The 16,630-nt window shown below is 47.4% G+C and overlaps 1 protein-coding gene across 1 annotated transcript in view; it reads right to left on the minus strand.

The window, feature by feature from the left end:
• RNF121 (ring finger protein 121) overlaps positions 1 to 16,630 on the minus strand; it is a 39,207-nt gene that overhangs the window by 21,458 nt on the left and 1,119 nt on the right. Inside the window, exons 2-6 of the mRNA XM_075919655.2 lie at positions 6,529 to 6,566; positions 4,440 to 4,581; positions 2,454 to 2,608; positions 1,687 to 1,794; positions 421 to 541 (exon numbers count right to left, since the gene is read on the minus strand). Coding sequence (XP_075775770.1) covers positions 421 to 541; positions 1,687 to 1,794; positions 2,454 to 2,608; positions 4,440 to 4,581; positions 6,529 to 6,566 — 564 coding nt within the window. The remainder of the gene's footprint in view (positions 1 to 420; positions 542 to 1,686; positions 1,795 to 2,453; positions 2,609 to 4,439; positions 4,582 to 6,528; positions 6,567 to 16,630) is intronic.

Raw genomic sequence — 16,630 nt, forward strand, 5'->3', positions numbered from 1 at the left:
GGAGTGGAAGGAAAGGGCAGTCCTTCACTTAAGGTTCAACTGTAGTACCACGTGGACCTTCTAAAAGGCACGGTAAAGGTGTACAAATCAATCAAGGTGGATGCCACCTTCACATGAAGGCTTAAATCTTTATGCATGTGTGATGCCCAGAAAAGCTGCAGTCTTCAGAAGTGCACAGGAGACTTATGGAATCTCAGTGCTTAGAGTCAATGGCAATAGGTCTCTCTTAGACACTCTTTAGACACATTTCAACAAGCTGCTGGTTTTGGTGTCACCATTCCTGACCCTGCCCTTGCCCACGAAAGGCCAGCATTACAGAAGGCAAACTTCAAAAGAAACAGTCAGATGATTAAAAGCTGCACTGGTGAGAGAAACAAAATCACCACATCTCTGGGAAACGATGCGACCATGTCAACTCACCCCTATGGTTGATGCCATGTAATCTGCACACATTTCAGCAAAGTCCCTCTCAAGCACTCCATAATAAAGGCCATAGAACAAGAGGGAAACGCCAAAATCCATTGCATCTTCGGGTTTGATTCTGCAGTGAAAAAGGCAGAAGAACGTCAAATAAGCTCTTCAGTCAAACAAAGCCACTTTACGGAACATGTGCAAAGCTAGCTTGCTGTACAAACATAGTATGACAGGGTCAAAGGCCTCATCATCAATATTTCATGCTGTGCTAGCAACCTCATGGGCATGAACAAGTAAGTGTTCATAGTCTTGAAATATCCACCCAATGATGGCCATGTTAAAACCCTGGTAATTACAAGGTCCAACAGTTTCCATCTTCTAAACGCAGCAATATGCTTTAAGGTAACATCTCATGTTGGTGACTCTGCCTTGTTTAGAAGGAGGTGAGGCTAGATGATCATAAGTGGTCCCTTCTGGCCTTAGACTCTACAATCCTTAAATTGCCCAACGTGCATGCAATCCATGCCCTTCACGGCTACCCTAGGACCACACCTCTCGCTTTTTCTAGTGGCAAGTTCTCAGGCAGTGTTTCATAGCTGGATTTAAGAGATAGTGACTTTAGTCGCAGTTGTAGGCACTCAACATCTCTCATCAAGAAGAGAGAAAAAGGTAGCCAGTCTCCTTGATCATCAAGGCTGGAGATAGGAACGTTGGCAAATAACTTTAGAACAAAGTAGAGACAAGTCACAGAGCCGAAGGGGGAAAATCAGCTCAGCTTAGTACAGCACAGATAGGGGGAAAACCAACCATCATGCAGCTCTAGATTGTGTCTGAGCCTTCATCCTGTTATAATCCTACAGTATCTCGGAGCTGGTTTTACAAGTAACACAGGATTCCTGTTTCCCAGATAAGCAGAGGATGAGCATTACCAGTACTGGGTATGAATATGCACAAGGAGGAGAAACTGGCAGGAGTTGGTGGTGTTAACACAGAAGGAACAGGAATAAAGGTGTCAGACACCTGAGCATCCTTGCTGCAAGTGGAGTTCTGGGCAGATGATATGTGGACCACTTTGAATGGTCCATGTGCTGGCACATCACTTCTGATCTAGAGCCAACACTTTGGCCTCCAACATTATTGATGACACGACTAGGTTTATATATGGCTCTACTTCCTAACCCAGTTTAAAAAGCTCCATAGCCAACTCCTGGCTCGACATAACTTTGATATTTTACCTCTTTGAAGGGAGATAAGCAGCAAAGATTTACTCACCTGAATAATAAGTTAAGACCAAACAGAGTGAACATTACAGCCATGTAGCCAACAATTCCAGTGGCATAGCTGATCTTGTATATCAGCAGAAACCATTTATAGACCAACCTGTAAAACAAAAGACCCCCCCGGATTTTACAGGTACTTTGAAGGAAGTGTCAGGGAACACACGGGGAAGTTTTAAGATGCTAATTACAGCAAGTTTATCACTTAGGACATTTCAGGTGCTCAGGTGAAAGGGAGCTAGTGGACTGCCCACTGGCCGGGGAGCCAGATTTTCAGAGTTTTAATCCAAGCTCGGACACTTGCTCTCCCATATGGAACGTCATAGCCGTGTCCTACGCTGGACATGGGTCCCACTTGTAGCCCTGCAGGGCTACAATCCACCAGGCTTTCCACCAGTCACTCAGATCAGTGGAGATTCTGGGGAAAATTAATATTTCAGTGACAGGCTGATTTTGTTTGAAGCTGATTCGCTTTCACCAATGTTAGAAGCACTCCTGAAAGAGATGGTTCATGGGCAGAAACCAAGTGAGACTGTTTAAGGTTTGCAATTGATGCGGACCCCTCACAGAATCACTCTCCACCACACGGTGGGAATATTGTGGGAGTTGGAAGCTGACCTGCAAAGCTGAAGCTCAGCAGTAGAGCTGTTGCCTGGGAATTGAATAAAGCCAGGTAACTGCTGCTCTCCCGCAGAGGCAGCCTGCACAAAAACGTGCCTGGCTTTGGGTTCATGTGGCTGATGAGGAGACGCTCATGCTAACCTGGGGGTTGTCTGCACAAGAGGTTTCCGAGTTGCTCTGAAAGTGACAAAGGCCGTGACAGCAGAGAAGAAGACCCAAATCACCAGGAATCGCCACCAGTGCAGCTTTGCTGTGAAATAAAGGGGAACAACCCACATCTGGAAGAGGGTCACCATCTGCAAGGACAAAACAAAAGGCATTTCAGCAAAGGCCAAACTCACACGCAGAGTGGCGCTGAATGGGACTCCACCAGTTCTGGCAGTCTCTCTGTTCCCCCACAGCCCTCTTAAAGAGGATACAGTCTTGGCTGTCCACCCCTGGAGCCTAAAATCTGAACTGCATATTATGCTCCCCAACATTTTTTCAGTGGATTGAGCCAGCGGAGTGATGAGACAGATTCTGGGCAGGTTTAAAGCAGAGGGAGAAGTCCTGGTTGCTCTGGTATTGTAATGAACTACTGGGCTTTGTGCAACTCTGCTAGAAGAGGCATATCCATATTTTTGTAAAAGGGCCACATTCATTTTCTTCTGTACAGCGTTTTAAGAGTTAAGAACATAAGAACGGCCATACGGGTCAGAGCAAAGGTCTATCTAGCCCAGTATCCTGTCTGCTGACAGTGGCCAATACCAGATGTTCCAGAGGGAGGGAACACAACAGGTAATCATCATGTGATCCCTCTCCTGTCATCCATTTTGAAACAAACAGAGGCTAGGGACACCATTCCTACCCATCCTGGCTAATAGATTCATGGAGGTTAGGTCCATCAATGGCTATCTAAGCTCTTTTTTGAACCCTGTTGAAGTCCTAGTCTTCACCACATCCTCTGGCAAGGAGTTCCACAGGTTGACTGTGTGCTGCGTGAAAAAAAAATTTAAACCTGCTACCTATTAATTTCATTTGGTGACCCCTAGTTCTTATATTGTGGGATAAGTAAATAACTTTTCCTTATTCAGTTTTTCCACACCACTCATGATTTTATAGACCTCTATCATATCCCTCCCCCCCGTTAGTCTCCTTTTTTCTAAGAAGAAAAGTCCAAATCCTTTTAATCTCTCTTCATATGGGACCCGTTCCAAACCCCTAATCATTTTTCTTGCCCTTTCCTGAACCTTTTCCAGTGTCAATATATCTTTTTTTAGATGAGGTGACCAGATCTGTACACAATATTCATGATGTGGGCGTACCATGGTTTTATACAGAGGAAATAAGATATTCTGTCTTATTCTCTATATCCTTTTTTTTAATGATTCCCCACATTCTAATTGCTTGTTTGACTGCTGCTGCACACTGAATGGATATTTTATTTTGGGAGTTCATCCCGCAAACAGATGTACACATTAAACTTCAGTTACTCCATATAGACCCTTTTCTGACACGAAGTCTTTGCAACACAAATGGAATTGCTTGCAAAACCAGCACCCATGGGAAACAAGGCTCTCTTGCCGCACTGTTAATAGGCATCACGAGGCTTGGAAGAATGGAGAGTGCGGAGAATCCCGTTCACGTATAGAACGGTAATCCCTTGCATACAATCTGATGCACCAGGATTGCCGACACTGATTTTGCTGAGTGACCAAGAGGCTTGAGAGGAATCAGCAAACGGAGCAATCGGCCAAGCATCTGTGAGCATTCAAATCACAACTGAGGTCAGCGACCAGGAAATCCAGCTTCTCCTCAAATAGTCGGAGTTATTCTGAGTAATGACAATGGTAAATCCGACTTCCATTGACACTGTTTTGAGTAAGACCAGGTGTGAAATCAGTTTGTTCCATAGGCTCCTCCTGGGCTAACACAACTTGGTATAAACTTCTTAACCAGGAGTTACACCCTCCACACTAATAAGGAAATTGTATTCTGTGGCCTAAGTCCTGCATTCAGTTCCAATGCGCACACTGTTACGGTTACTTCTGCATCACAGGGCTGTCCGAGGAGGACAATAGAACTGGGTTACATAGCTAAACGCCGGCCCCGTTCAACACCTGCAGCCAGAGGGAGGGAAATGCTTACGTTGTAGGAGCGAGGATGCCTCTGTTTCCACTGTACCAAGAGGAGCTGTGCAACCACTAGCGTGGCAATGAGGATGAGGACCATTTCGGCATGCATGGCCTCGTGGCCGTGATGCTTGGCGTGCATTCGCGCGTGCTCGACCCTGAAACGAGAACAAGGCACGTCAAGTCTGGAGTACACAGGGTGGGATCAGCAAGAACCCGGTATACAGAGCCGTGTGGCAGGGTTGGAGGAAAGAGTCTGTGCCAGGGGATGGAAAGCGATGTGGGGAGGAGGATGTAGTGCAGGGGAGTCGGGCAGAGAAGGATGCTGCTGTAATCAAGCCAGAAGAGGCAGAGGCCACAAATCTGGCCTGGTTCACACACACTCTAGAGCAGTGGTTTTTAAAGCATAAGTTAAGTGCCATCCAGGATCTCTCTCAAAACTAAACATTCTTGCCCCACTTCCTTTCCACCCCTTCCAAGGCCCCATCCCTGCTCACTCCATCCTCACTCATTTTTATCAGGCTGGGGGCAGGGGTTTGGGGTGCCAGAGGGGGTTCATGTCTGGGGCCGGGGTTTGGAATGCAGGCTCCAGCTGGGCACCACTTACCACATGTGGCTTCTGGGTGGTTGTGCAGGGGGCTAAGGCAGGCTCACCCCTACCCTGGCCCTGCACCACTCCCAAAAGCAGCCAACAAACTCTCTCCATCCTGTCCCCCTCCCCCCGCTCCATGGAGATGGGGTACAGGGTGGAAGGAGGTGCACCCCCCCCTCTTCTTCCCGTTCCCTGCACAGCAAGCAGGGGGCTCCCAGGGGCAAGGGGCACCTCCTAGGCAGAGGGCAGGAGCAGCAGGGCAGTGCTAAGAGGGGCAGATGAAGTGTCAACACTTGATAGCCTCCCAGACAAACCTCTCAGGGTCACCTGTCAAAAGCTCCAAGATGTACCAGTAGATCCCAATGGACTGGTTGGTGACCCCTGCGGGAGCTATAAAAAGCCAGACACTTCATTGACCCAAGCTCTGTGCAGACAGGACAGATAAGGTCTGAAGTGTCCTCACTGCAGTTGACTTGGGCAGTATTAGTGGCTGAGGAGGCTCCCTGCCCTCATGACTAGAGGGAGAGGCCTGAGCACATGAACCAATGTCCAGCAGAAATATCAAGGGACAAAAAAGAACAGATGGAATGTCCTTTTCCCTTAGCTTTGCATAGCCAGAGGCATCCCTCCCCTCCTACCCCTGGAAGGGAGCCCTGGCGATTGTGACCTAGGGCAGGGGACTGGGATGCAGGATTTTGGGATGTGACCTAGCGTAATAGGGGATTGTGATCTGGGGCAGCGGATTGGGGTGCCAGATTTGGGAGGCACTATGGGTGCAGGAGGGGGCAGAGGGTTTGGGTATGTGGAGGGGGGGCAGAGGGTTGGGGAAGGGAGAGGCTGAGGTGCCAGAGGCAGACTCTGGCTGGCTGGTGCTTACCAGCAGAAACCTGAGGCAGACTGACTGCTGCAGGCTGCTTGCTGCTCCATGTGGCTCTGTTCTGGGCATGAAGGGAAAGGGTAGAGGAGGTTGAGGAAGAAGGCTTCCTACACTGCCCCAGCAAAAATTCTCAGCTCCTACTAGCTGGACATTGAAAGACTGGGAGCTAAGAGATTTTGCCAGGGAGACGGGGGGGGGGGGGGGGGGGAGGTAGCGGGAACAGCATGAGAAGTTTCCCTCCTCTCTCCCCAGCCCTCCAGAACGGATAACCACTGACTTTTAAAAATATGAGATGTTCTCTGCCTAAGGGTCCCGTGGGACAGATCCGGTGGCTTGGCGGGACGGATCCAGCCCACTGGCAGCCTCTTGCCCACCCCTGCTCAAGGACACTGCTGCCAATTAACATTCAAGTAGGCTGAGAGGCCAGTCCTAACTAGCCAACCTAAACTGGCAGGATTAAGAGAAGTGGTGGGACAAATTAGTAACACTCTGCAGAGCAAGTGGTCTGTCCCATGACTAGACGCTACTGTGTTCATTGGTGGCTTCCGCTAGCTAGCTCACCCACAGTAGGACTGGAGTGCAATTAAGATCCAAGATAAGTTGCCCCTCCCACACCCACTGCCATGCACTACTCACCTCCATCTCTCCTCAGGGGACAGTCGGGACAGGTCAGCCTAGGGAGGAGAAGCAACCAGTTACTCAAGTCCAAGAGCAGCCGCTAAAGCCTAGAGAAGATCATGGCTACACTTCATTTACACAGCAGTTAAAAAAAAAAAAAAAAAGCTCTTTTCTGTAAGAGAAACTGTCCCTGTCTAATGCTGTCACAAGTGATTTAGATTTTAAATGACAGGGAAACCACCATTTAGTGCATGCCCCATGGTAACCAGGAATGTGAATAGTTAACTGGTAAGCATCACCATTCCCAGGTGATGATTACTAGTTACAGATAACCGGCGGGGGCGAGCAAACGCCCACCCCATGGCAGGGCCTCCTCTGCTCCCTCCATTTAATCAGTTAACCAGTTAATATAACATAATGTTTAATTGGTTAACTAATTAAAGGGGATTTTATATCCCTAGTTGGAACACTGATCAGGGCTGAAGGCAAGGCAAGACAATTAAGTTAATTGCAAAGCTGTCAGAGAGCTCAGGGAATCATCCTCGTACAGCATGCTTTGAAAACGAAGACATTCAGAGGAATAAAACCCATGTTCTATTCATCTTGACAAGTCACCTGATCAATCATCCTCCCTCCCTTAGTTAGCAAACTAGGACTTACACCTCTGCCCTATACTCTGAGCACGTCTGGAAGATATAAAGAATCTGCAGCACTCCTCACAATGGTTAGATCACCCAGGTGCCTCGTAAGGTACCACACACGATGCTGAGCAGTGAAATATGCATCTTGGCATCTCACCTAGATTAGGGATATCAACGTGTAATTGACTACACGATTAACCAACAGGCCTGGGCTTATTGGTTAATCTCGTCAGCTGCACACACTCCCCCTTTGCTGTCTCTGATACAGAGGCAGCAAGGGGAGAGGAGTGGGAGCTGTGCCTGTGAGGAGCTGGCTTTCAGCAGGCTCCCCAGGAGCACCAGATCTGCCTCTCCTCCCCCACCCTGCGCTGCTGTCTCTGAGAGGGTGAGGGGTGTAGGCTGGAGCCAATAGGAACAGGAAGCCAGCTTTGAAGCAGATTCCCTGCGTGTGCCTGCTCTGCAGACCTGCCTCCTACAGAGGTGGCGGGGGGGGGGCTGGCAGGAGCTGGTGCTGGGGGAAGCCGGCTTAAAAACCTGTTCCCACCAGCTCCACAGTGCTGCCTGCCCCTCTCACTGGCAGCAGTGCGGGGGAGAGGAGCAGGGGAGTCTGCTGCAAAGCAGCCCCTGTCCACAGGGGGTCTGAGCTCCCCACAGACAGAGGCTGGTCTGTGGCAGTGGCTCCTGTCAGCAGCATGTGGTGGCAGTTAGGAGCCGGTCCATGGAGTGGGGCCAGGAGCGCACCAGCTGCCAGCTCTGCCACTGGGGATTACTGAATAGTCGTGTAACTGCTAAAATTTCCTGCGGTTACATGACTATTCAGTTACACAATGTCTAACATCCCTAACCTACATACACAACTTAAGACAGTTCGCAGTCACTGCTCAGTTACGTACAGCCAAATAACCCCAAGGGAGTTGATGATTCATAACTAAGGGGCAGAAGGGACCAATATGACCATCCAGGCCAAACTCCTACATAACAAACGGTGCAGAATTTAACCCAGAATTTAATTCCTGCAATAAACCCATCATTCCTGGCCATCTTTTGGGAAACATTCAAGCTCGAAAGTGGCGAGGAGTCCTGCATGCATCTGACGAAGTGGGTCTTTGCCCACGAAAGCTTATGCTCCAACACTTCGGTTAGTCTATAAGGTGCCTCAGGACACCTCGCTGCTTTTACAGATTCAGACTAACATGGCTACCCCTCTGATATTCAATCTCGAGTTAGACATCAGAGGATTGAGAATCGATCACGTCCTTTAAGAACTCATTCTAATGGTTAATTATCCTCAAGGATTAAAAAAAAGCTTTATTTCTAGTCTGAGTTTGTCTGGTTTCAGTTTCCAGCCCCTGGATCACCTTATGCCTTTGCTTGCTAGATTAAAGAGGTCTCTGCAACCAGAAGTCTCCTCCCCACGTAGGTACACTTGGTCAGAGGGCATATTTTCCCCTTATGATAACACAAACACTGACGTGGCAAGGAGAGTGTCACTTTGGATGTGGGTAATGAAATCCCATAGATCCGCCTTCATCTCAGCTCATCCTTAACCGTATTTACATTACAAAGAGGAAAAACCAACACAAGCAGGTTGCTTGGGGCCCAGACCAACAGACAGGCACACAACTGTTTAGACATGCCAGCTGTTTGAGTGCATGACAGCACACTATTAACATCAAGGAGTCAATGAGATATCTGTATTGGCCCTGGGCTTTTTCTCATATCCTAGGATCTGTAAACTGCCAGCTGATTTGGTTCTGAGTGACATACAGATGAAATGTGTTGAGCCACAGTAGTTCAGTGTGAAGACTGGATGCATGGGGGTGGAGGGTGGCACTGTTAGTATGCTCCTTTATTCCCCCACAAGATCACCAGACGAGCAACATTTCAAGCTCAGCTTTAACCTTTAATCTTTTCATACAACGCCCTCAGATTCCTCTGTGCATTACTGTTGACTTCCCTCAATAAACCTGCCTTCAGACAAGATACAGAGCAGAGTGCTCAACCACTTGTGACCATTCAAGAGCTCGCTGACCCTCTATCAAATATGTCTTGACTAAATGCCATCTTGGCTAAAATTCTGATTCCTCTGTAGTTTCTGCTAATAAGGGTTTCCCCTCTTCCTGGTCCTATGCTGTTGCATCGTGTGCCTGTGCATTGTTAATTCCAGAATGGTGGAATTCCAAGAGATTTGGACCTGGAAGCGTCTGGAAAGCACTTTGATAAACGCATAACACACCATAAGAAAAGCAAACCCTAAACCTTAAATAAAGTGAAGAAAATGAGCAGGAGCAGGAGAGATGTATTCAGATCAATGCAACTCTCAATGCTACTTGTCCTGATGATGGGATACTATTTTCTTGAATCGTAAGAGGAAGCCACGGGATTTGGATTTGACAATTAGTGTAGTAAGGCTCTCTCAAAGTTAACCCCCGCTACAAGAGAAGAATCACTACTGAATAGGGATGTAATAGCGTAGTCGATTAACTGATAAGCAAAAGCTTACAGGTTAGTGCTATAAACTACATGCATTTCCCTCCCCCTCCTTGCCAGTACGTTTTTTAGCAGGCTGGCCAGGTGCCCGGTTCAGTTCTGGGTTGCGACGGGTCCGGGACCTTCCCCTGCTGTGGATCTGCAGTTAAAATGTATTAGGAGGCAGGCAGGCATGCAGCCCAGCTCAGTTCTAGCTCTCGCTGGGTCCAGGAGGTCAAATCCCTCCTAGACAGAGGCTGCTGCCACCCTGCGCTGCTGCTTCTTTATGTGAGATTTTTAAACGAGGTCCCCTCGAGGACCAGCTCCTGCCTGGCACCCCGCGCTGCTGCCTGCTGATACTGAGGCAGCAGTGAGGTATGGCAGGGGGCTCCTCGGGAGTGAGGCTGGAGTGCACTGGCTGCTGACCCCATCCCCAGGGACTACAGAATAGTCAACTAACCGCTAAGAATTCATGCGGTTACTCGACTATTCAATTAACCGATACTGAACATCCTTACTACTGAACCCCGCCCTCCCCAGGCTCCCATGTGCAAACATCCCAAGATGAGAGGGGGCAAGCGGTTTCTCACAGAGCAGTAGTTCTCAAAATGGGGTCCACAACTGTCTTTCAGGTCGGCCGTGGGCTTGGGTTCACGCACACCCCCACAGTGGGGAGCCTGCACTGGCGCTCCAGCCCCTCGGTCCTACACCCCGGCAAGGCTGGAGTGCCAGCTTCCCGCAGCAAGGAGGGGGAGAGCCTCATGGATGGATCTGGCTTGTGGGGAAAGGAAGCTGCTCCACAAGCTGCCGCTCTCCCTCCCTTCAGCTGGGGGAACAGCAGTGCAGGAAACCTCTCCCTTGGAGACTGTCTCCACTGCTCCCGTTAGCAGGGATCACAACCAATGGGAGCAGCAGGGGGTGGTGCTTGGGAGCTGTGGGAGGCACAGGGTCAGATGTGTTACCTCACGCCCAGACCCTGCACCTCCATCTCCCTCATGTACCTCCCTCCCGCTGAGACCACACAACCCCAGTCCGCTCCTGCACCCAGCCACATCCCCCACCCCCAGTTTGCTCCTGAGCCTAACCTCCAGGAAAGACCCAGCACCCCCTCCTGCCCTCATTTTGTCATCATGGGTAGTTGGCTAGTGGTCCCCGGAAACGTCTGTGTTGAGCCATGGGCCAAAAACATTTGAGAACCACTGTCATAGAATCATGCATCAACTAGACAAGAGAAGCTTTTAAGGGAACATTATAAGCAGCATTCCAGCTGTCTCAGAATGCTTAACAGGCCTTGCATGCTACCACCTGAGCAGGAAAGAAATGCCTGGGAAGGGAGGGGAGGGGGGAAATGTACTGGCAACTTAAAACCTCTCAAACAAAAGTTCTCTTTCAGCTTCAGGGGTCCCATGATCATTCACTCGTGCTTGCTCTGTTTTGCTGGAAGATTTCTGAGGTGTCCCAGCAACTTGGACAAAGAGTTTTCTAAGAACTAAACAATCAACAAAGCAAAAGCAGTTGGAATAAGCTAGGTTCAGCTAGCTACTGGTGAGTGGGAACGACTTTGCTCAGGGTGTCTGTTTGGAACACACAATGAGCATCAGTAAATTGAAGAGCTCAAAGCTAGAGGAGTGCACTAAAGAGATCTCATGAAGATAGTGAATTCTTCTCTGCATGCAGCTGTCCTTGAAATTTAACAAATGTCACCCAGGGTAGGGGAAAAAAATCCCATGTTGTCTGATCCAGAAAGAGGATCAGCCTGGCTTGAACATATGGTACTTTGCCTGGCCTGCTTGTTAAACTTGTTTGAGGCTTGGTACGTCTACACTCCCAAACAAATCACCATAGAGGGTTCACACATGCTCCCTCCGCCGACAGATCGTGCGTTGCGGGTACGCTGTGGGAAGGCAGAGCAGATTCCTGCACATCTTTGGATTCCCTCTCAGCTCTCCCACAGCCTCTGCAGCTGCGGGGAGTAGCTCTGGGAGCTCTCCATGCTGAGGAATACCAAAGCAGCACAGCAGCCTCCCCCCCCCTCTCTGCAGCGAGCCTAGTGCATGGCTGGGCAGGAGCATTCCAATTATTTGCTCTACGGTCCCCAAACAGAGCAGCTCACTCAGCTGACAGAGACTTCCTGGTGCTTTGAAAGGGGAGGGGCACATGCCTGCAGAGAGCAAAGCTGAGCGGAGCCTTCAAGTCAGGCACTTTGTGATACCAGTGGAAGCCAGTTCTGTCGACAGAACAAACAGCAGAGTCCACATTGGCTCCTTGTTGAAAAAAGTCTCTCATGGGGGGGTGGAAGTTTTTTGTTGCTGAAATGGGCATTCCTCCCCCACCCCCGACAACAGTCCTATTACAGAGTGTATTGTCTCGCTGCTTTGTCGCCAAAAGGCAGGTTTTGATGACAAAACTTTGTAGAGTAGACAGCCTGGTAAGATGAAAAGGGAGGAGAGCACAGAATAAGGATTTTCTCTAGTTTAGACATGTCTTGGGGAGCAAAATTCTGGGAGCACCTTTGAATGAATTAAGTTTTCAATGTGATTACGGCCTTTTGTTTCTATAGGTTGTTTGAGAAGAACTGGAAAAAAAAACAAACCCAACCCTCAGATGCATCGTTCTCCCCCTCTCCTCTTGGTTTAAACACAAGAAATTCAGATCCTGTCGAAGCTTGAAGACAATGGTCAGGTCGAGGGATGTAAACAACTAGTCGAGTAGTTGACTACCTGCTTCCCCCCCGCCGTTCCCTCCAGCACCGTCTCAGCGGTGGGGGGGTAGGGCAGGAGAGGCCCAGTAGTCTGGAACCCAATGCAAGCCAAAACTGCTCTGTCCCTGCTCACGCCGGGTCTCGGACTGCTGCTCCTCTGCATTTTAAATGCAGTAAGAGCTGTCTGGGTCCCAGACCTACTCCTGCTGCGTCTCTGCATTTTAAATGTAGTAAGAGCTGGGCAGCTCTTACTACATTTATAATGCAGAGGCGCAGCAGTCCGGGACCCGGTGTGAGCCAGGACTGCTGAGTCCCAGCTCGCACCAGGTCCCGGAACTACCCCCACTGTGGCTGTGCAGTTTAATTGTGTGCCTGGCTCCTACTACATTTAAACTGCAGAGCTGCAATGGTGTAGGTCCAGGACCTGGTGTGAGCTGGGACAGAACGCCTCCCTTTATCGACTAATCGTGTATTCGATACTACACAATTAGTTACCTGCTTCTTAACATCCTTAGCTAGATCTCTAGTCTATTATTTATATTACTGTAGCACATAAGAGCTCCTTTCAGACTAATCCCTATAGTGTTAGGTGTTTTGCAAAATGAGCAGAGCAAGAGCACAGCAAGAGCACCTGCCCCCAACAGCTTACATCTTCGGTGGGTCTCCCACTGCTGCAACTGCCCTAGTGGAAGAGTTTGTATACCCGACCTACCAGCCAATCCAATCCCACCCCACACCAGCCAAAGCAATCAGAGCCGGACTAGGTAACACAGCTGTTAGAATGTTGATCGTGGCTTGCTGCCTGCCTCCGTCCTTACTACAAGTCTGTAGGAGAGTTGCAGGATTCCCCTGCCCCCAAAGTTTGTCACTGTAGACAAGGTATAGCACCACCGCCATAGCAATGGTGAGGCCACTGAGACCCTCCCTGCATTAGCTAAAGTCTATTATTCCGCAGCATCTAAGCGCTTTACAATTTGTGATGCATTTATCCTCCCTACACGACTGTGAGATAGAAGAGTTACCAGTGTACAAATAAGCAACCGAGGCACAGAGAAGCTAAGTGACTTGACCAAGTTTACACAAGAAGTTTGTGACACCACAGGGAATTAAGAGTGGATGCCACCTTTCCTCTCACACTTTAGAGTTTGGGGTTTGAAGTAATGGGCATTAACAGACTGCCAATGAACTAGCATGATTGCAAATGCAAGTTTGTGATATTCAGTTTGACATGCGTCTCTGGTCATGGCACATAGAAGGCAAAAAAGAACAAAAAGTCAAGTATTTTAGAAATACTTTGCAGGTCACTTAATAACCATCTCACTGAAAAAGGTATTTTAATAAAAACACTGACATCTGAATCTATAGTACCACAAGTCAGTTAGATTTTAAACAGCACTTTGAAAAGACTAAATTCACAGGAATCATCCTACACATTTCTCTCTAGGAAAATCACAGCCAAATCCAATTCATTCTTCACATTCATATTTTATGCAAGGGATTGATAGTACATACAGCAAATGCGGTGGTGACTGAAGAAAAGTTTTCAAACATCCCTGAAACATTTGCTTAATACAAAGTCTTCTCTTAGAGCTAGAAATCACTTGACTGCTGTCTTAATGAGAATTTTCACTCAACTTCTGTGTTCAACAGTTATAGGCTTTATTACTATTCCATGAAGTTACCCTGTGAGATGTCACAGAGCTGTTCAAGATTATCACCATGAAAATGTTAAGATATAGAGGAACCAGTAACCTCAGGGCAGTAAAGAAAAGGCAGCAGAGGCAAAAAACCACCAAGACATTTGTTTCCTATAATCCAACAGTAGCACTGTCCTGACAATGATAGAAAAAAAATAAGCAGAAGTCCCAATTCATGTTTATCAGAGTCTCTTTATACTATTAGGCTTAAATAGATGCAATGAAACAGATCTTGAGAATGGAGATGTAGCCCCTTGTTTTGATAGCCAACTATAGCCTATTGCAAAAAACAGGTAATCCTACAATAGTACGCATATCAAAATATGACAGATTTGTTTAGTGCCTGAAGAGAATGGATGACCCAAGAGAATAGGATTCCGGCTGCCTAGATTCTAATCGCATATATCTAGCTCCTCCACAGACTTCAGCAAAAGGTTTCAGACATGTCCATTTTTAGGTACCGGAAGTGAAACCTTGATCTCATTGGGCCAGATTTTCAGAAGTCCTGAGCATCCAGCAGTCCTAGTACCTTCCAGGGTTGGTTTTTAAGAACATAAGAACAGCCATACTGGGTCAAACCAAAGGTCCACCTAGCCCAGTATCCTGTCTGCTGACAGTGGCCAATGCCAGATGCCCCAGAGGGAGTGAAAACACCAGGTAATCGTTATGTGACCCCTCTCCTGTCATCCATTTCCAGACAAACAGAGGCTAGGGACACCATTCCTACCCATCCTGGCTAATAGTCATTGACAGATCTAACCTCCCATGGACTTACTGAGCTCTTTTTTGAACCCTGTTAAAGTCCCTGTCTTCACAACATCCTCTGGCAAGGAGTTCCACAGGTTGACTATGCACTGCGTGAAGAAAAACTCCCTTTTGTTTGTCTTAAAACTGCTACTTATTAGTTTCATTTTGTGACCCCTAGTTCTTATATTATGGGAACAAGTAAATAAGTTTTCCTTATTCACTTTTTTCACACCAGTCATGATTTTATAGACTTCTTCTGGTACTTGTGTGACCAATAGGAGACATCTTCCGACAACTCTAGTTCATTCATGCTCCTTGTCAAGCCATCCTGATATATTGCATCTGAGGGCATAGCTGCCTCTCTTCTTGGCTTCAAGGTGCATCATAGTTACAAGGATGCTCAAATTTTGCAGCTGCTACTACCTGTACAGAAACTCTTTGTCCCATTACACTCGCAATTCAGTTGGAAACCCAGACATCTTTCAATATCATACATTACACATTAGGAAAATTCTTGAGTGCTTAAAAAAAAGAATTGGTCCCTAGGCAGAAGAGGGAACTATGCTCTGCTCTGAGTAGCGCAAAGCACTAACATCTGGTGCCACACTCCTCTGGGACCCTGCTTACGCAAGTTAGCTATACTCATCTGCCTGATCTGTAGTTTTGTAAATATACTGCATTTTAAGGCAAGAGGTAGCTGTACTGAGTGCTACGGCTTGTGGCCATTTGAGATGCCAAGCAGGACTAAAGGCTATTATCTGCCTCACAAGCTGAAAAAAGGCAAGAGAGAAGGAAGAGTTTGGCTGCAAAAAACCTAGATGGGAAGCAAACGTTTGAGCAGCTGATTTTTTTGATAGGCCCGTATCCTGATTGTGGATGTAATGATGGTAGCTAGAAGAAAGTGGAAGCATATCTGCTTTATCATCTCCAGCTAATGCACATCAAGGAGTTTGATCTTCACATAGTTTCTTCACTTGTTAGCAAGCTCTAATGATTTACAAAGCAAGGGACTAGATTACAGGGGTGTTCAAACTTTTTTCAAAGAGGGCCAGATTTGATGAAGTGAACATGCGTGAGGCTGACCATTTTGCCTGACAGTCTTTGAACCATTAAAATTAAATGCAAATTAACTATTTTATGCAAAGTTAATTGCAAACGGCATACTTTTCATTTCGTCACATGGATGACAAATCTAAACAGGTGTTAAATCACTCTGCCTTTCATATCTGAAGGCCAGATGAAAAAAAAATCCAGGAAGCTGAAATATATGTCAGGAACATTGTAAAGTACATTACATATTATTGGTAATAAAGGTTGTCTGTCAACTTTTAAGTTCAAAAAATATGAACAGGAACATAACACCAAGTATATATGTTGTGTCCAAATATATTTATAACTGATTTAGACCAACTGACATTAACTGAGATTTTACAATGTATTCATCTCAATACATATGGATTCGTTGGGGGCCATAAAAGATAGATATTGCCAAATTACCTGTGGGGCCGTATTAAACCGGAACACGGGCCGCAATTGGCCCGCGGGCCGGACTTTGGACATGCCTGGACTAGAAGATAGGAATCCTCATGTTCTAATACTAGCTCCATATAATCTGGTACCACATCTCTAACCTCGCTGTGCTTTAATTTCTCTATCCACCACCCGGGAATAACGGCTAACGGACTGTGTAGACTTGATTTTCCAAGTACCATATTGTACAGAAAACTGTTGCCAGCAATCAGCATTACCATCTCTGTACATCTGCCAAGTACACTGGTTACTGTCAGATACCGAGGTACACGAGTCCCACACAGATGTGCATGACTTACCAAGCTATTTTGGAAATATGCCCCAGAAGCACTGAA

Source organism: Pelodiscus sinensis, chromosome 1, assembly GCF_052426305.1.
Source record: "Pelodiscus sinensis isolate ZL-2025 chromosome 1, ASM5242630v1, whole genome shotgun sequence".
Lineage (NCBI taxonomy): Eukaryota > Metazoa > Chordata > Testudines > Trionychidae > Pelodiscus > Pelodiscus sinensis.